Source organism: Pristis pectinata, chromosome 4, assembly GCF_009764475.1.
Source record: "Pristis pectinata isolate sPriPec2 chromosome 4, sPriPec2.1.pri, whole genome shotgun sequence".
In the NCBI taxonomy this organism is placed as follows: Eukaryota; Metazoa; Chordata; class Chondrichthyes; order Rhinopristiformes; family Pristidae; genus Pristis; species Pristis pectinata.
Window position 1 is genome coordinate 89,625,294 of NC_067408.1, and position 18,835 is coordinate 89,644,128.

At 40.0% G+C, this 18,835-nt stretch overlaps 2 protein-coding genes across 5 annotated transcripts in view; one reads left to right on the top strand and one right to left on the bottom strand.

Annotated features, from left to right (window-relative positions):
• The window catches only part of dcaf6 (ddb1 and cul4 associated factor 6), a 119,788-nt gene extending 113,454 nt beyond the window's left edge, over nucleotides 1-6,334 (bottom strand). For all 4 annotated transcript variants that reach the window (XR_007956136.1, XM_052013316.1, XM_052013315.1 and 1 more), the window contains exon 1: nucleotides 6,048-6,334. Coding sequence is in view for 3 of the 4 variants with exons in the window: in XM_052013316.1 (XP_051869276.1) it covers nucleotides 6,048-6,135 (88 nt within the window). In the remaining variant the exon portion in view is untranslated. The remainder of the gene's footprint in view (nucleotides 1-6,047) is intronic.
• A 244-nt stretch (nucleotides 6,335-6,578) lies between these two features.
• Nucleotides 6,579-18,358, top strand: mpc2b (mitochondrial pyruvate carrier 2b). Its single transcript, XM_052013318.1, has 5 exons — nucleotides 6,579-6,909; nucleotides 12,319-12,359; nucleotides 14,516-14,600; nucleotides 16,047-16,158; nucleotides 18,154-18,358. Exons 1-5 carry the CDS (start codon nucleotides 6,810-6,812, stop codon nucleotides 18,182-18,184), a joined length of 369 nt encoding a protein of 122 aa, XP_051869278.1. The 5' UTR covers nucleotides 6,579-6,809; the 3' UTR covers nucleotides 18,185-18,358.
• The last annotated feature ends 477 nt before the right edge of the window (nucleotides 18,359-18,835 follow it).

Sequence of the window (18,835 nt, forward strand, 5' to 3'; positions counted from 1 at the left end):
CATCAACAGGGAAAGCTTGCGCCTTCCTCGGTGTACTGTTGTTGTGGATCACAACAGGAAGAAGGCAATGTCGTGTTTCCAGAGTACAAATGGCTACTTCACACTCAGAGGACATGAATTCTGGAAAATATTTCACGGGTCTACAGCGGACACCATCTCCCTGGCCCTACACTCAGCTCTGGAACATCTGGACAGTAAAGACACATACATTAGACTACTGTTTATTGACTACACCTCTGCCTTCAATACAATAATCCCAAGCAAACTTGTCACCAAACTCCGAGACCTAGGACTCAACACCTCCCTCTGTAACTGGATCCTTGACTTTCTGACCAAAAGACCGCAATCAGTGAGGATAGGCAGCAATACCTCCAGCATGATTATTCTCAACACTGGTGCCCCATAAGGCTGCGTCCTCAGCCCTCTACTCTATTCCCTATATACTCATGACTGTGTGGCCAGATTCTGCTCTAACTCCATCTACAAGTTTGCAGATGATACCACCGTTGTAGGCCGGATCTCAAACAGCAATGAGTCGGAGTACTGGAAGGAGACAGAGATCTTAGTGGAATGGTGTCATGACAACAACCTTTCCCTCAATGTCAACGAAACAAAAGAGCTGGTCCTTGACTTCAGGAAAGGGGGCAGTGTACATTCTCCTGTTTACATCAATGGTGCTGAGGTAGAGAGGGTTGAGAGCTTCAAGTTCCTGGGAGTGAACATCACCAATAGCCTGTCCTGGTCAAATCACGTAGATGCCATGGCCAAGAAAGCTCACCAGCACCCCTACTTCCACAGGAGGCTAAAGAAATTCGATATGTCCCCTTTAACACTCACCAGCTTTTATTGATGCACCATAGAAAGCATCCTATCTGGATGTGTCACGGCTTGGTACGGCAACTGCTCTGCCCAGGACCACAAGAAACTGCAGAGTTGTGGACACAGCCCAGCTCGTCATGGAAACCAGCCTCCCCTCCTTGGACTCTGTTTTTACCTCTCGCTGCCTTGGCGAAGGAGCCAGTATAATCAAAGACCCTACCCACCCAGGTCACTCTCTCGTCTCCCCTCCCATCAGGTAGAAGATACAGGAGCCCGAGGGCACATAACATCAGGCTTAGCTTCTTCTATCATAGACAGCTTCTATCCCACTGATAGGACTACTGAACGGTTCCCTTATACAATGAGATGGATTCTGACCTCACGATCTACCTTGTTGTAACCTTGCACCTTATTGCACTGCACTTTCTCTGTAGCTGTGACACTTTACTCTGTACTGTTATTGTTTTTACCTGTACTACCACAATGCACTCTGTACTAACTCAATGTAACTGCACTGTGTAATGAATTGACCTGTACAATCAGTATGCAAGACAAGTTTTTCACTGTACCTCGGTACAAGTGACAATAATAAACCAATACAACCAGCACTGGCTGTTGGAGTGGATTCTGGGAGAAAACGGTTACTTTCTCTACTTCCCCTAATTCCGACAACTTAGTTAAAAATTAATATCTCTTCTCAGATGCTTACTGATCTTCAGGATATTTCCATTTGTTTGATATTTCTAGCAATTCTATATCTCACAGTTATTAACATGTTCTTTTGGGTTAATTCTCCTTCATCTCACTACTTTCATTCTATTAACTACAGTATATGACTCCGAAAGCATTGTGTCACCTAGACAATCTTGGTCTCAGCCCTAAAACAGACATTTCTTTTGTCCTCTCCATTGCTCTCCTCTGCAACTTAAAGCAGACTCACTTTTAATGTTTCCAGTTATGATGAAGGGTTATCAACCTGAAATGTTAAATCTGTTCACTGTCCATAGATAATACCTGACCTGCAAAGTATTTCCAGCATTTTCTGTTTTTATTTCAGATTTCCAGCATTTCCATTTTATTTGCCTTCCAATTACTCATAAGGTTTGCTACAACAATGTCACCTCACTTAAAGAACGAAGACCTTCACATAAAATAGGTTTTCCTGTGAGGATCTCCATTTTGTAGGTGTAAACACAAGTATGCAGATCTTGTAAGGACACGAAATTTCTTTCCACATTGCTCAATTCTTGGGGATTGTCACTCCTGGGGGAGATTAGAGTAGCCACCTGCTACCAGGATCTTTGTGTGATAGCCATGGCAGGTCTCCTAGTTCCTCTGATAAACAGGATCTTCCTCCTGGCATAGATCTCACTGACCAGTACTTGCATGTTCCCTTGAGTAAACATGCGAGCTATTTCCCTCTTCCTTGCAGTTTCCAGATCCTCCACAGCAGCCAAATTATGTATTGCGGCTGATGCATCTTTTCTTGTTGCTGCAGTGTCAGGAGGTACACAAAATCAGGCGAGGTCCTATCGGGAGTTGCACAGGTATTTATCATTGCTTGTTTCAGCATGTAAACCATTTTATCAAATGCCTCTTTAACTAAGATCCTTTTTTTGTGAAGATCCAATTTGTGTTAGTGCTAAACACATTTGTGTTTTAATCCACCAAATACAGATGCAATCCAATTTCTAGTCAAATTGCATCTGTATTTGGTGGACTTAAATTTTTTAAAGAGTGTGCAAGAACAGAGGAATCTGCTCCCCTAAAATTTCCCCCTTTTCTATATCTTCCCTCCTTTAAAATGCCCCTTAAAACTTACCATTTAGATCATGTGTTTTATCACCTGTTTTATCATCTTGTATGTTTCAATCTCAAAATTTGATTGATAATTCTCATGTAATGTTTCCTTGGACTTTTTGCCACATTAATAGGCACTTTAGAAATAGAAAGAAAGGAACAAAGTTGGTCTTTCAAAGTAATCATGAGTGATTTATGATTTAAATCCATATACCCATCTTTTCCCCCATATGGTTGACCTTTAGTCAACAAAAATATGTCAGTCTTGGATTTAAAATTAACGAATGGCTCAGCTTCAACTGACATTTGCAGAAGAGTGCTTCAATTGTCATCCACACTCTACATGTGCTTCCTACGTTCACTTCCAAAGTACTTGGCTCTATGCCCCTAATCTGAGAGTCCCCAAACAGCAGAAAGAATTTCTCTCTGCCTACAATACCAGTTTTCTGCAATCTTGAGATAAATGTGATCAACACACCTCATAACCTTCAGAATTCCAGGAGTACAACCCTAGCTTTTATGTTCATACCTCATAATTTAACCCTTGAGAATCCAGGCATCAATTGACACATTTATCCAGTATTCCCTTCTAGGCCAATACATAGGACCATTTCTACAAAACACAGAACCATTTATCCTTTAAGGACGGACTGTGTAAAATACGTTCTGGAAGTCCACATAAATAACATGCATGGATGTTCCACTGTCAATTATTAAATCACCTCTTCACAATTTTCAATTCAGGTTACCCTTCATAAATATATACTGACTCTCCAATCAGTGGAAAAAAATCACTATCATCTGTCATTCTATCTCACAATAGCTGTTAGGCTGAACCACCTAAAATTCCTGCATTTCCCTCCCAATTTTTTTTAAACAATGGAATGACAACTATGATTTCCCCAACCTCAAGAGAAATTTGGAAGAAGTTGGTGTATGGTTTGTGGTGACAGTGTTTAAGATCAGATCTGTGAATGTATCAAAGACTGAATACAAATAGATCAGAGTTGGAAGGGAAAGAGAAAGGGAGAGAGAAAAGGAGAGTTTGTGGAGATTTTTGTTTGTTAGGGAAGGCCTCAAACAGAGAAACTGCTGAAGGTGGATTATGAAAGATAGGAGAGATAGCCGAGCGTAACTTGATGTGGAATAAAACAAGAATTTTAAATGAGCTGAAATATGCAGATCACATAAGTCAGCGTATCAGCCAGGACAGCGTTACTAGAGTCGAGTTTAGAGGGAATAAATATACAAATTAGGTTCTCAATTGTAAATGGGTTAAGGCAGATGCAGAGGTCATTGACATGATGAAGATGGAAGTAGCTGAGTAGGGGGAAACTCATTTCATCCAAGTGGGGTCAGCTCCTACTTGGAAGTTAAAAACAACAATCTTCATTTACAATGCAACAGTCCACACTTATAATGCACCTTTAGTGTGGTAAAATGTGCAAAAACACATCATGGGAGTGCTTTCTAACAAAATTTTACATTGAGCCATTATAAGTAATCATTAGGATAAATTGTCAAGCACTAGTCAATATGGCAGTTTTTAAGTAGTGTTTTTAAAAGGGAGAGGAAAAAAGTGATTTAGAGGAAATTCCAAATGTCAGAGTCTAAGAAACTGAAAGCTTGGTCATGAGTAGCAGAAAAATTAAAACAGAGCATGAAAAAGATTCAGAATTAAAGGAATGCCGAGATCTTGGAAGTTTATAGGTATTCAGGAGATTATGGAGATTGGGGAATGGGGAGCAAGGCCATGGCAGAACTTGAGAACAATTTTAATATTGAAACATTGTCTACTAGACAACTGATATTGATCAGCAAGCAACGGACGATTGATGGAAGGCGCTTGGCATGAGTTAGGATACATGCAGTTCTGAATGAGCTCAAGGTAATGAAAGGTGGATGGTCGATAGCTGATCTGAAAAGATTTGCAGTTGTCAAGTCTAGACATAAAGGCATGGATGAGAGTTTCAGCAGCAGGTGAGCAAAGACAGAAGTGGTATCGAGCAATGTAATGCAGGAGAGAGTGGGCAGATTTCATCAGGTTTTAAGCATTTAGTTTGGATGAGCTACAGTTTCATCAAGCTATGCATCTTAAAAAGTAAAACAATCCTCTTTAACCCCACTACAAATTCCATATATTTACCACCAAATACATTTTTCCTGCTAGTCACTGTCTTGAGCCAGACAGACAGGAATCCATGGAGCTTAATCAAACTCAAGCTGAACTTTCCCAGCCCTTACTGCACTACCTAATTTCTATTATTTTTACTATACCTCTACAATATTTTGAGTTGTTTTCCTATGTCATTGCAACATATACGCAATTCTTCCATTAGGCTCAACAGCTGTCAAGTATAATGTAACACTCCTCAGGTTGACTTATGTTATAATGAAGACACTTATGAAATGGGATTTTTGACAAATTGGGCTAAGTAATTATAATGAATGACGTGCAAGTCTAGCCCGTACGTACAAAACTTGGTGATTTGACTAATTTAGTTGCCAAAAGGACAAATAAAATTTACGGTTAACAGAAATCTATTTCCTATTTCAAAGTTACACTTTACATAAGATACTAAACAGAGAAATGATAGAAATAATTTTGTTTTATTTCGGTTCAAAACAAACTCCCCAACAACACGATACAAAGATGCAGGAATTATCATTAGTGTGAGTTTGAAATGGTCAAAAGGGCATATGTATAATCTGGTGGTGTGGGGAAAGGGTGCTACAACACGATAGAAACCCTTACGTCTGGATTAATTAACAAAATAAAACGTTGTTCCCAAAATAAATATCCACGGATGCCCTGGGCTAGAACATTTTCCCGAAAATGTTTCATTTCGGAAACGCTGTCATCTGGCTATTATTGCGTCAATGGTTTATCAACAGTTCTTGGTGGGGTGTTTTTAAACCGAATTGTTTTCTTTTCTCCAGCTTTTATTTACAATTTAAACAAAATAAAAATGGTGGGGAAAGTTGGACATTAAACTCATGGAACTACCATAGCAAGGTATCGGAGAAAGATAAGACAATTTTTCGCCACTAGAAATCAAACTAAATGTTCATTTAATGTTACGTATATCCTGTTACCATTTGCATTATTTCCATTTTAAAAACCACCCCAGTTTATGCTTTATCTAACTAAAATAAGCTCCTCGAGATGTATTCGGTACATAGGTAGAAACATTAAGCCAGTCCCGGAATTACCAGTACCCCAGGGGGGAAAAAGTCTATGCATTATATAAAAAAATACTTATTGAGAATATTTCTGTCTCCGAAAATGTAGACATAATTTGTGTTAATAAACAAACACATTCGGTATTGCACGACGCAGTGGCCAAACTCGACCAAGACAGGGGCAGACTGGTGACAGAAGGCGATCGAGCTGGAGCTCAGCCACTCGCCAGTCAGCCACTTCTTACCTAAATAGGACAAGCGAATTAGCCGGGGATCCTCCAGCCCCAGCGAGCGCTTCCTCACATCCCACACCAGGTTTGTGGGACGTGACATCCTGCCTCTCCTGTAGTTATTACAATCTATTAACCGCTCCAAGCCTCCGTCATTGTCCACTCGATAGATACCAACGTAGAAGTTACAGGCACAATAAAACAAGCCCCTGCCGAACTAGCGGGAAATGTTTTCACGTCGTTATTTTCATGATAGCGATCACCGTCATGTCAACTCAAAGCGAATCGTTGGCCGTCTGCCTGTCAGCGATAGGCCTGTCAACCTACAAACATCGCGATATCTCGTTCAAACAGCCGCGGGGGGGGGGGGTAAGGCCGGACCTGCTCTACCCTTCAATCTAACTTGAGCAAGCAGGATGATTGACATGTCCGTAAACCAATCGACTTCGTAAATAGGTGGAGGGGCGGGCGGGGCAGACGTATTGGAGAAGATCTGGTGGAGAGAGAGAGAGAACGGACTCCCTGGTGGGTTTTCAGTGACGAACAGGTTAGGTTGATACCCTACGCCTGTGCGCCATCGGGCTCCTCCCCTGTTCTGTTGGACGCCCGGCGCCGTGGTGTTGGTTAGACGTCGCCCGTTTCCTTCAGGGGCGTTAAGGACAAACTTGTAGGACGAGTCTTGCGGGATTTTGAGACATTGAATGCCGTAATCCTCGTCGTTTTATATTATTTCGACCAGATATTTATTGATCATTAGCTGCAACAAACGCGTGGAAGATGTCAGTGGCCGGTCTGAGAGCCAGTTATCACCGAGTGTTGGACAAGATTGGATTAATGCTCCCTGCCAAGATGAGGCCATTTTATGAGCATCCCGCAGGTATGTATGTCTTTCTGCTGCGACCGGCGCGTACTGACCTGGTGGGGGGTTTTGTTTTGCTTACGATGTGCCAACGGCTGTGGTGCGGTGAATGCCTGTGTGTGGCGGCGAGAGGATGGTGCTGCCGCCACCAAATGTTTGCTGCGCGCTTTCCGCGTTGCTGACTATATATATTGCAGAAACCGCATCTCCAACATCTTTGATATTCAACCGCATGTGGCCTCCTGGTTACTGTTTTCACATTTTAGGATGTTACTTGATGCCAAGTAACAAGAGTTTAACTAGGTGCGGAAGAGAAGATCGACTACATTTTAATTTTCGCCTTTCCCGTTGATTCGTCGTAAAGTGCACGTTGACCTTTTTCTGCTTTAGAAAATCAATTTTTTTTTGTTTTTTTTAAACGAATGGCTAAAATTATCCCCAGTATTCTGGTGGGGCAAAGTTTAAAAAGGTCCCCTTTTCATAGATTGGTAAATCGTGCAATCTTGTCAAGTTTGTGTGGTTTATTCTGCGATTCTTTTCATAATATTGTGCACTGAGCTTTGTCCTCCAAGTTATTAACAAGTTGGAAACGCGGTTCATTGCTAAGAATATCGTTTGCATATTATTTAGGTTTTGAGGTTGAAGTGTCCTCTGCGCCCATTTGTCTGTAAATTAGTCTTTTTCTTACGTTTGGCCTGTATACATTTGCCCAATCGTTATTTAGTTGTTAATAAAGTGTGTGTACACTGAAGTACCTAAGTCAAAATTGAACGATTTGAAAAAGGAGCAACATTCCAGCACACTTGCAATGTGCTGTTCAGCAAGCATCTTTGAGAAAGTCTGGGAAGCATCTTCAAGAAACCATGATGCTACACACTACCTTTTTTTTTAACCTAGTGGTGCTTCAGCAAAAAAAACACCAATTTTCCTTCAAGCATTAAAAAAAATCCATTATAACAAAGCAAAGTCTTCCAAACATTCCTTGTGGTCTTTGTCCAAAATGGCAACACTTTCACTTCCCTCTCTTCCTCACCTTGTAAATGCAATCTCTCTTTTCCCCTGCTTCCTTGCTTCTGCCCTCCAGTTGCATGGTTTGAAATTGACTGATGTTTACAGGTTGAGTAGATAAAGCATGGGAGAAAATACATTTGTCCTTTGTTTAATTGAAGGTTGTTTTTGTCGTCTTTCAGTTTGTGGTGGACTTGCAATGCATTCATCAGTCTGTATTCCAGGACTAGATGTAAGCTTTGTACTATCTGAGGAAAGTTATGGAGTTGCCTTTATGCTTCTTTCTTCAGAGGGCTCGTAACTGGCCCACGAAGCTGATACCCTGGCTGTTATATTATCGATGGTCAAGCCATATTCCTCTGGAAAGTATGCTCAGGGACTTCTACTCTCTGCTGTTTTTGACAGCAGTTCAAACCTCGAATCCTGTTCCTTGTGCTTGTTACTTTTGGAGAATAGCACGTAGTGATTTTCCAGAGTTTATCAGAAATCATCATTGACTTGTCCATTGCTCCAGGTCATTCAGGTATCTTTGAAGCTTATTGTGATGCTTTTTTCTGAGTTCATGTGACTATATACTCATCATGCTATAATGAATTGTCAGTCTTTTAATTGGATGTACTTCTTTTGCTTGCCAATTTATCCAGTCCCTCTCCTTAAGAAAGTAACCCTGTGTTAAATAGCCCACAAGCTATTTGAGGATACTTTTTTTAAAAAAAATCTTTGTACATGCCCACTAAAGACAAAGAAGATCTGCCCAGAAAAGACAAACAAATTGGAACTAGTGGGAAACCAGGAGTCTGATGAGAATGAGAAACTGGGGAAAAAAGATGGTATTCATAAGAAAACAGCACTGGACCTGATATCCTGCTTCCTGGGTTTTAACGCAGGTGACAATTGGGGTAATAAATGTATTGGATTTGACCTTCAAGGATTCATTAAAATTTAGAATGGCCCTCCCTGTATTTGAAGAAACAAATAAATCAGGTTACATTTAAGAAAGAGTGGGAAAAATGGGGGGGGGGGTGGAATGGAAATGGGGGTGTCTGTTAACTTGATATCAGTAACAGAGAAAATGCTAGAACTATCAGAAACAGCAAAACTGATCATTCAGGTTATATGTTTGGCCTGATTCAACTTGGAATTATGAATGGAAATTCTTTTTTATGGCGTGGTGACTAGAGTGCTATGCTGTACACTAGTTGTACCATTACCACTGTTTTATACAGCTCTAATTTGATCCTTCTCTGGCTGTCAGCCAATAAAGCAAAGTATCCAATCTAACCTGTTCTTCACCTTGTCGACATGGCCTGTTACCTTCAGGGATGAGTAGGGTTGTCATAGAGTCGTACAGCGGGCCCTTTTGCTTAACATCCATCCTGACTGAGATACCTATCTACGCTAATCCCACTTTCCTGCATTTGGCCCACATTCTTCTATTCCTTTCCCTGCATGTACCTGTCCAAATACTTCTTAAACATCGTAATTGTACTTGCCTTTACCCACTCTTCTGGCAGCTTGCTCCTTACACCCAATATGCTCTGCATGCAAAATTTTGTCCCTCGGATACCCTTTAAATATTTCCCTTCTCACGAACTTGTATCCTCCAGTTTTGGGCTCCCTTATTTTTGGAAAAAGACTGTGACTATCTACCCTATCCGTACCCATCATAATTTTATAAACGTCCATGAGGTCACCCCTCGGCCTCCTGCACTCCAGCGAGACCAATCCCAGCCTATTCAATCTCTTGTTGTAACTAAAGTCCTCCATTCCAGGCAACATCCCGGTGAATCCCTCGTGCATTCTTTCTAATGCTACAACATCCTTTCTAGAGTGCAGTGACCAGAACTCCACACAATATTTGATATTCAGCTACTTCATGATGTCCCATCTCTTATACTAAATATCCCTGTCTATGAAGGCAAGGTAGCTGAATTTTTACTTCACTACCCCATCCACTTGTGTGTCTCCCCCCCCCATTTCAAGGAGCCAAGAACTTGTACCCCAAGGTTCCTCTGTAGATCAACACCTTTTAGGACCCTGCCATTTACTCTATATGCCCACTAGTATCCGATGACTCAGAATGCATTACCTTACACTTGTCTGGATTAAATTCCACCTGCCACTAATCTGCCCAATGTTCCAACTAATCTATGTCCCTTTGTGTTCCTGAGCAACCACCCTCACTATCTACCATTCCATCAATCTTGTTATCAGCAAATTTACTTTGTATATAACCACTGGTTCCAGACTTCCAGCCAGAAAAACAAGCTCTGCCTCCTATCACAAAGCCAATTTTGGATACAGTTTGCCAAAACACATTGGACCCCATGTGCCATAACTTTCTGTACCATCCTACCATGCGTGACCTTGTCAAAAGCCTTGCTAAGGTACAGTACTGCCTTACTTTCATCAATTTTCTTGGTAAAATCCTCAAAAAAAAAACAGTCTGATTTGTGAGGCAGGATTTCCCATGCACCAAACCGTGCTGACTCCCCCAATCAGTCTCTGGCTCTCCAAGTAATCATAAATCCTATCCCGAAGAATTTTTCCCCAATAGTTTCGCTACTACTGACGCAAGGCTCACTAGCATGTAGCTTCCTGCCTTATCCCTTCTGCCCTTCCTGAATATGAGAACAACCTTGGCTGTCCTCTCCTCTTAAAGATAATGAAAAAAATCTCAATCGGAGCCCCAACAATCTCCTTGCTTGCTTCCCTTAATGCCCTGGGATAGATTTTATCAGGCACTAGGGATTTGTACACCTTGATGTGCCTCAATATCTCTAAAACTTACTTTTTCCTGATACACATGTTCCAAACTGTCAGCATACACCTACCCTAACTCTCCATCCTCCCATCCTTCTCTCTGGTGAATACTGACACAAAGTATTCATTCAAGATGCTACACATATCCCCTGGTTCCACACAAAGACTTCCCTTTTGCCCCTCCAATCTCTTAAATATTTCCCCTCTCAGCTTAAACCTACGTCCTCTAGTTTTAGACTCTCCCACCCTTGGGGGAAAAATATTGTGACTATCTATTCTATCTTTTGCCCCTCATAATTTCATAAACCTCAAGGTCACCCTCAGCTTCCTGCACTCCAGTGTGAACAATCTTTCCTCTTTCCCAATATTGACTGGCATTGTAAACATGTGATAGTAATAATCATAAGGCATGAAAAAATTAAAAGGTTTTAATTCTTTTGAGTTTTTAAAAAACCCTGGAATTTCATCTGAAAACATGGAACTTTAATTAAAACTGCTTTGTGATCACAATTAGATTGAAATAATTATACAAGTTGTATACAAATAATTATACAATTGACAGGCATTGCCAGTCAGTATTGGGAAAGTTAAAATCACCAACTCTATTGCTATTTGTCTACATATTTGTTCTTCCAAATCATAATATTTTTGTTTGCCTCTTTTTTCAAGTTTTTTCAAAACTAATATGTGAGAATTATTTCTGTTAGACAAACAGATTATTTCTAACTTAATTTCTTCTAAGTTTGTAGGTGGCTTTACAATATAAAATTATTTGAGATTGTTTCATGAATTATCTTAACAATCCTTTTGATTTGCTTGTATAATTATTTCAGTCTAATTGTATCACAAAATGGTTTTAATTAAAGCTCCATGTTTTCAGATGAAAATCCAGGGTTATTTTAAAAACAAGGGAATTAAAGCCTTTTATTTTTTACATGCCTTATGATTATTACTATCACATGTTTACATTTCTAATGCTGGTGTGGCTGTTACCTGGGTGTGTCCATGCATATGTATAAAATATAGAGCTGACGTTACTGATTACTGTATAAAATGCACTTTACAGCAAGCTTACAATACTGATTCTGGGGGGGGAAAAAAGCGTAGGTTTATTTCATTTGGTTTGTTGTTGAGCATGACCTCCTGCTAGTGTTGTAAAAATCTGGCTGGTAGAATCGCTACAGCTGCTGCATCATAATTTTCAGATGACTATTTCTAATTCTGCTGTTTGCTTGGTGGAGGAATCTGAGCAATTTTTTTTGGCTGGCAAAAGTATGTTGTTTAAAGTTCAAGAATAATTGTTTTTTTTCAAGAATAATAATAGATTCATAAGAGAACTTTTTCAGTATCCTGACTCAAATGGTCACTTTTAAAGTCTCTCCTGAAATTATTGTATGTTGTTATCAATTATACGTTTGACTCAACCCCTTGGAATAAATGAATATTTGGAGATAGCCAGGGTCATGTGGGTTCCCACCATTTCTGCGCCCCCCCCCCCCCCCCCCCCCCAAGGAATGTTCTGATAACCTGTCTTGTATTGGCAATCTACCCTATTTCAATTTGCATTGTTCTACACAATTGCCTTAAAGAATTCTATTAAATTTCATCTCGAAAATAATAGTCGTTATTACTTAATTTTGTTTATCTTGTTTCCAGGTCCTCGTACTGTTTTTTTCTGGGCACCAATTATGAAGTGGGTGAGTACATTAAGTTACAAACAATCTGGAGATCTTAGCTCATCAGCATAATTCCCAGATATTGTGACTGATCTTGAGCAGTACACTTCTTGTATGTTTGGTGTGATTACCCTGATCTGGAATTTCCTGATATGTCAAAATTAATGTATGCTCTAAATTTTAGTCTTTTGCCAATAGAGCTTATTTTTAACTTACTCCAGAACTTTCTGGTGTTAATATGTCAAATTGAGCTTTGTGACAAATTGCAAATGGCACAGTCATTGTATTGATACGATATGCAAAAAAGTGCTGGAGGAATTCAGCAGGTCAGGCAGCATCTATAGAGGGAAATAAACAGTCAACGTTTCGGGCCGAGACCCCTCGTCAGGACTGGAAAGGAAGAGGGCAGAAGCCAGGAATAGAAGGGGGGGGCAGGAAGACATGCAGGCAGGGGATAGGCGAGTCCAGGTGGGGGGGGGAGAAGATGTAACAAGCTGGGAGGTGATGGGTAGAAGAGGCAAAGGGCTGAAGAAGGAGGAATCTGATAGGAGAGGGCAGTGGACCATGGAATAAAGGATGGGGGGGAGGGGGGAGAAGGGAGCCATAGGGATAAGGGAAGACAAAGGAGTGGGGTGGGAGGGGAGGTGAAAAAGAAGGGGTGGGGTTACCAGAAGTTAAAGAAATCAATGTTAAGGCCATCAGGTTGGAGACTCCCAAGGTGGAATATGAGGTGTTGCTCCTCCAACCTGCATCTGGCCTCAGCGTTGCTGTAGAGGAGGCCATGGATAGACATGTCAGTATGGAAGTGGGATGTGGAATTGAAGTGGGTGGCCACCAGGAGGTTCTGGCTGTTGCGACGGATGGAGCAAAGGTGCTCGACGAAGAGGTCACCCAATCCGAGTCGGGTCTCACCGGCTGCAATAAATGACACCCTCAGACTCTCAGGTGAGGCACTGCCTCACCTGAAAAGATTGTCTGGGACCCTGAATGGTGGTGAGGGAGGAGGTGTAGGGACAAGTGTAGCACTTGTTGCAGGCATAAGTGCCAGGGGGGTTATCAATGGGGAGGGACGAGTGGACAAGGGAGTCTCAGAGAGCGGTCCCTACGGAAAGCGGAGAGAGGGGAAGATGTGCCTGGTGGTAGGATCACATTGCAGGTGGCAGAAGTTGCAGAGAATGATGTGTTGGATACGGAGGCTCATGGGGTGGTAGGTGAGGATTGTTTATTTCCCACCATGGATGCTGCCTGACCTGCTGAGTTCCTCCAGCACTTTTTGTGTATTGTTCCAGCATCTGCAGAATTTTTTGTCTCCATTGTATTGATACAACAGATACAAAGGATTTGACTGTCATGGTAACACAACTATAATTCAGTAACAATATTACCACAGAATTTAAACAAATGAACTGGATTTTTAAACCTGTTCTAATTAATCTCAATTAATGCCTGGATTCTGTCCAATTCCAGAAACTAAGAATGCTAAAGTTAATTGTAACATTAAGATACTGTAAGATAGACAGTCACCTTAAATCCTTATTACAACAAAAATATAATGCCCATGAGTTGTCATGAAGTATACCCACAAATGTTTAGTTGTCCCAGATTAGTTGCAACTTTTAGATGTGATTGAAAGTTAGCAAAGAAAGATTGACCATTCAATTAAGAGGACTAACAGTGGATTTATTGGAAAAACTATAGCGAGGTGGATGGAAGTCTGTTTAACCATCTTGCTCAGTGAAATGCACTCCTCACCAAATCAACCTATGCAGTCTGTTTCTTTCTCCTTTCCTACTAAGGGATAGCCTAGAACTAAACAAACTTTTTAGAAACCAAAAAGCAGAACAATACACTTTTTTGAGAATACTGGACTAGAATTTGCTGGCAGCAAGAAGCACTCACATTTGCCACTTACACGTATACCAACTACAGATCTGATTTCTGCTCCCCTACTTTGACATTTTAGTCCCAAATAACAAGGCCCCGCTATGCAACAGCGGGGCCTTGCATGATGTAATGTCATGTGGATGCGCCAGGACATGAAATGATTGGGGGAGAGAAAAAATCTTTGAATCTGGCAAAGTCATTTTCCTAACATTGGAAAAATAAGTAACTATCTTTAGTTTTAAAAAAAATCTTAAAGAACTGTAATTTTTTTTCTCTCTACTCTGTGTATACAGAGTTTAGTCATTGCAGGATTAGCTGATCTGGCCAGGCCTGCAGACAAACTCAGTCCAGCTCAATCAGGAGTGCTCTGTGCCACAGGTATTGTAAAGTTTTATTTTATTTTTTGTAATGTATTCAGTTTAAAGTTTATTGCACCCTTTGATTCCAGCCTTTGGATGAGATGCTGATTTGCTTTTGTTGCCAAGTAATGACCCAGAATTATTTGAACCAACTTGGAACTTCTATTCTTCACTCCCCCTCGACCTCCCCTCGCCCTCCCAACTCTTTGCATGGGAAGTAATTCCTTAGAAATGTAACTGAATGAAAGAACTCTGAAGTGGGTAATCTAACCTTTGCCTTACTAAGCTATGGTCTACTTCAAAACACTTTGTTCTGCTGGTTAATATAAATGTTATGCCTCAGATTTTGTTGTCAGTGGAAGTGTTGTCAGTGTCTGTGTAATGAATTGACCTGTACAATCGGTATGCAAGACAAGCTTTTCACTCGGTACAAGTGACAATAATAAACCAATACCAAAATGTCCACACTTGCCATCAATCTCTGGATTAATTTTGTAATTACCCTATTTGCATTCAATTGGTGGGAACTTTGTAGATTCTCTGACATTCAGAAACATTTAAAAAAAAATTGATAGCATTAAATTTTAAAAATCTAAAAGACAATATTTTTTTAAATATTAAGAGCTTTAATTCCTTGCAGCTGGAATGGAGGAGAATTCCTTGCATCAGTTCCAACCTGGCTTGGGTTCTTTGAGAGGATTCTCTGGCATAAATACTAGGGAATGATTGCAATTTTATGCTCCACCAGGGTCCAGTGGAAGAGTGGTTGTGAAAAACACTGCAAAAGCCTGTTAGGAATTTTGAGACTTTGCATTATTGCATGGATGAGTAGATATCTCAAACTTTCCAGCATTGCACAGAGAAACGCTGGCAGTTGCTCACAGAATGTTTGGCATTTCCTTGCAAAATCTAATTTTTATATTTTCCCTATCATTAAAAAAAAATTATCACCTAATGTAAGAAAAATCGGGATATGCTTTGGGAGCAGATGGAGAGTTCATATAATGTTAAATATTTGAGTAGTCATTCTAAAATGACAACCAGAAGTTTGTTTTAACTAAGAAAAGGGCCAGAAGGTCATACAGCCCCGTAAGCTTGCTTCACCATTCAAAAGGTTACAGCTAATCATCAACTCCACTTACGTGTCTGATCCACGAATCTCTCTCTAGGAGTCCAAAAATCAATTTGTTGCTCCATTTTTAGACTCTCATACACAGCTCAGGTAAAGAATTTCAAAGACTTCTTGTGAGAAAGATTGACGCTTTATCCTGAAATTTTGCCCCATGTTCAGAATTCTCTGGTCAGGACAAGCAGTGCCTCTATATTTATCCTGCAGATTAAACAGAAACATGACCTTTCATTAGAATAAGGACCAGTGGTGTGTTCTGATTTTATGCTTTGTGATGGATTTTGTATACTTTGATATAAACTGCAAATGAAAAGTAACAATTTGTATGTTCAACAGGCTTGATTTGGTCGAGATACTCTCTTGTGATTATTCCCAAGACCTGGAGTTTGTTTGCTGTAAACTTTTTTTTGGGCTGTGCTGGTGGTATACAGCTGATCCGTATCGCAAAGTAAGTATTTGCCATGGTAAAGTTTGCATACTAACTATGTACTTGAGTCGTTATAAATGCTAGGCTCTGAACTTAAGATGACTTTTCACATACAAAGTCATAAATAGAAACTTACTGGTGTTCTACAAGTTAGAATAGTGATTTTCAAAATTACGTTTCTACAAATTCAGTAAATCTATTTTCTGTATTAATTTGTTTCATTTCATGTCCAATGTAGTCTGCTTCTGCCCTTACCAAGCTCTCAGCACTTGCCTGTTTGCTCTCTTCAGCTTTACTGATTAAGTACATTTCCTGTTACAATTTCTCCAAAAACACCTCCTCTATTAACTCTGTTAAATCCTACCTATCTATCATTACACTGACTGTTAGTCTCATCATTCTATGAACACACTTCTTGTCCTTGTGCATTGGATCCTCCATAGTGCTGCCCATAGAACTGCTGCTTCTAACCTCTGCAGTCTCGTTCAGGCCTTTATCCTTTGTGAAGTGTTCTATTCCTCCAACTTGAATCAGTGAAATCCTCTTTCTGTCCCTCCCTTAACAAATAAATTGCAGCAGAATCTTCAGCTGCCATGGCCCTAACTACGTAGAATCTCCTACGTAGATTTCTCCATTTATTTTTACCAATTTGAATACTGCAGATACTAGAAAGCTGAAATAAAGACAAAATGCTGGTAATCTTCAGATGCTGGCAATGTCTGAAGAGGGGCAAAAAGTTCATGTTTCACGGCAATTTTCCTTTCATCAGATCATAAAATCATAGAACATTTATGAATTAGGAGGAGGCCATATGACCCACTGTGTCCAGACCAGTTGAAAAAGGGCAACCCAGCATGTTCCCATACTTGAGTATTAGGGCTGTAGCCTTGTAGTTTACAGCTCTTCAAATTCATGTCCAAATACTTATGTGATGAGGGTTTCTGTCCACAATGTTGTGCCTGATATTTTATCCTGCTCTAAGATCTATCTAACCCTTCCCTCCCACATAGCCCCCTATTTTTCTATCATTCATGTGTCTAAGAGTCTCTTAAATGTCCCTGCCCCCACAACCTCTGCCAGCAATGTGTTCCATGCACTCACCACTCTGTATTTAAAAAAAAAACACTTACCCCTGACATCCCCCTTGTACCTTCCTCCAATCACCTTAAAAATTATGTCCGCCATTGTCGCACTGGGAAAAAGTCTCAAAGTCTCTTTTGTTGCCTCTTTGAAGTCTCCTATGGCCATGTATTCACTCTCCTCTTGTATTCAGTGGCTGTGAAGTGACCACTTCCTGAACGTGCTATAATAAAACAGTCAGCTTCGAGTGTGCACCAAGTGACGCCAGCCTCTCTTGGTCTCAAACTCTGAGCTCATTGATTTGATTAACAATTATTTAATATTTTTAAAGCTGTAACTTCAGCTAATAGAAAACTTAACTAGTAAAGAACACATTATTAAAAACAATAATCAATCAACTAAATACTTAGGCTAATCATTCAGAATGCAAATCAATAAGCTGAGGATTTACCTACCCATATTGTTTCTCTGCAGCCTATGACATAATTGAGTTTTTTCATCTGTTTAAATCTGTTGCTGTTCCTTGTACTCTTGTTTTCTCTCGGTAAATCCTCTGTGTAAAAATGGCCAGAAATGAGCAAAGGTCACAGACCAGAAATAGTAACTGTTTCTCTTTCCTCAGATGCTGCCTGACCCTACTGCATGTCCTATTTCACCTGAAAGATGCATTAGGTTCATTCATGTATTTCATGTCACTTTAATCATTTTTACACAGGATTTACAGAGGAGAAAACAAAAGTACATTTAACTTTTGCTCCAACAACTAAATGATTAACTCTTTAGACCAAATTAATAAGTTAGCTGCATCTGAACTACAACTAGCTTTTGGTTACAAACAGTATGATTTCAATCAGCCTCACTTGATCAAGCTAGTGTGTATCTCCTGTATTGTATTTTGTTTGGACATTTGGTTACTGTCTTGTTTTATGTCCTCAGGTACAATTATGATTTAAGACACAAGGTGTAATAGCTGGAATGAAAACCGATGGCACTCCACAAGACTTTAAGATATTTTTAAATGTGCCTTGTAAATGAGTCAATACTGTAATAACTTGCCTCATGGTTTTGTAGTGGAGATTGTTACATATAATATTTGTAAATATGTTCTTCATCTCCCAATAAATTCTGATATTACTTGCAACGTTTCTTGGTAACAAAGCTTTAGTTTGAAAATTTTGGGGTTTGGCTTTGTTCTACTGTTGTTTTCCTGCTAATAATACCAATTATTCAGATTACTAGAACCTGAATCAACTGAAGGTTCAAACATACCTAAGACAACACTTGTCTTGAGAGAGGAATTGATGACTAATATACAGTGGCATGCAAAAGTTTGGGCACCCCTGGTCAAAACTTCTGTTACTGTGAATAGCTAAGTGAGTAAAAGATGACCTGATTTCCAAAAGGCATAAAGTTAAAGATGACACATTTCTTTAATATTTTAAGCAAGATTACTTTTTTATTTCCATCTTTTACAGTTTCAAAATAACAAAAGGAAAAGGGCCTGAAGCAAAAGTTTGGGCACCCTGCATGGTCAGTGCTTAGTAACACCCCCTTTGGCAAGTATCACAGCTTGTAAGTGCTTTCTGTAGCCAGCTAAGAGTCTTTCAATTCTTGTTTG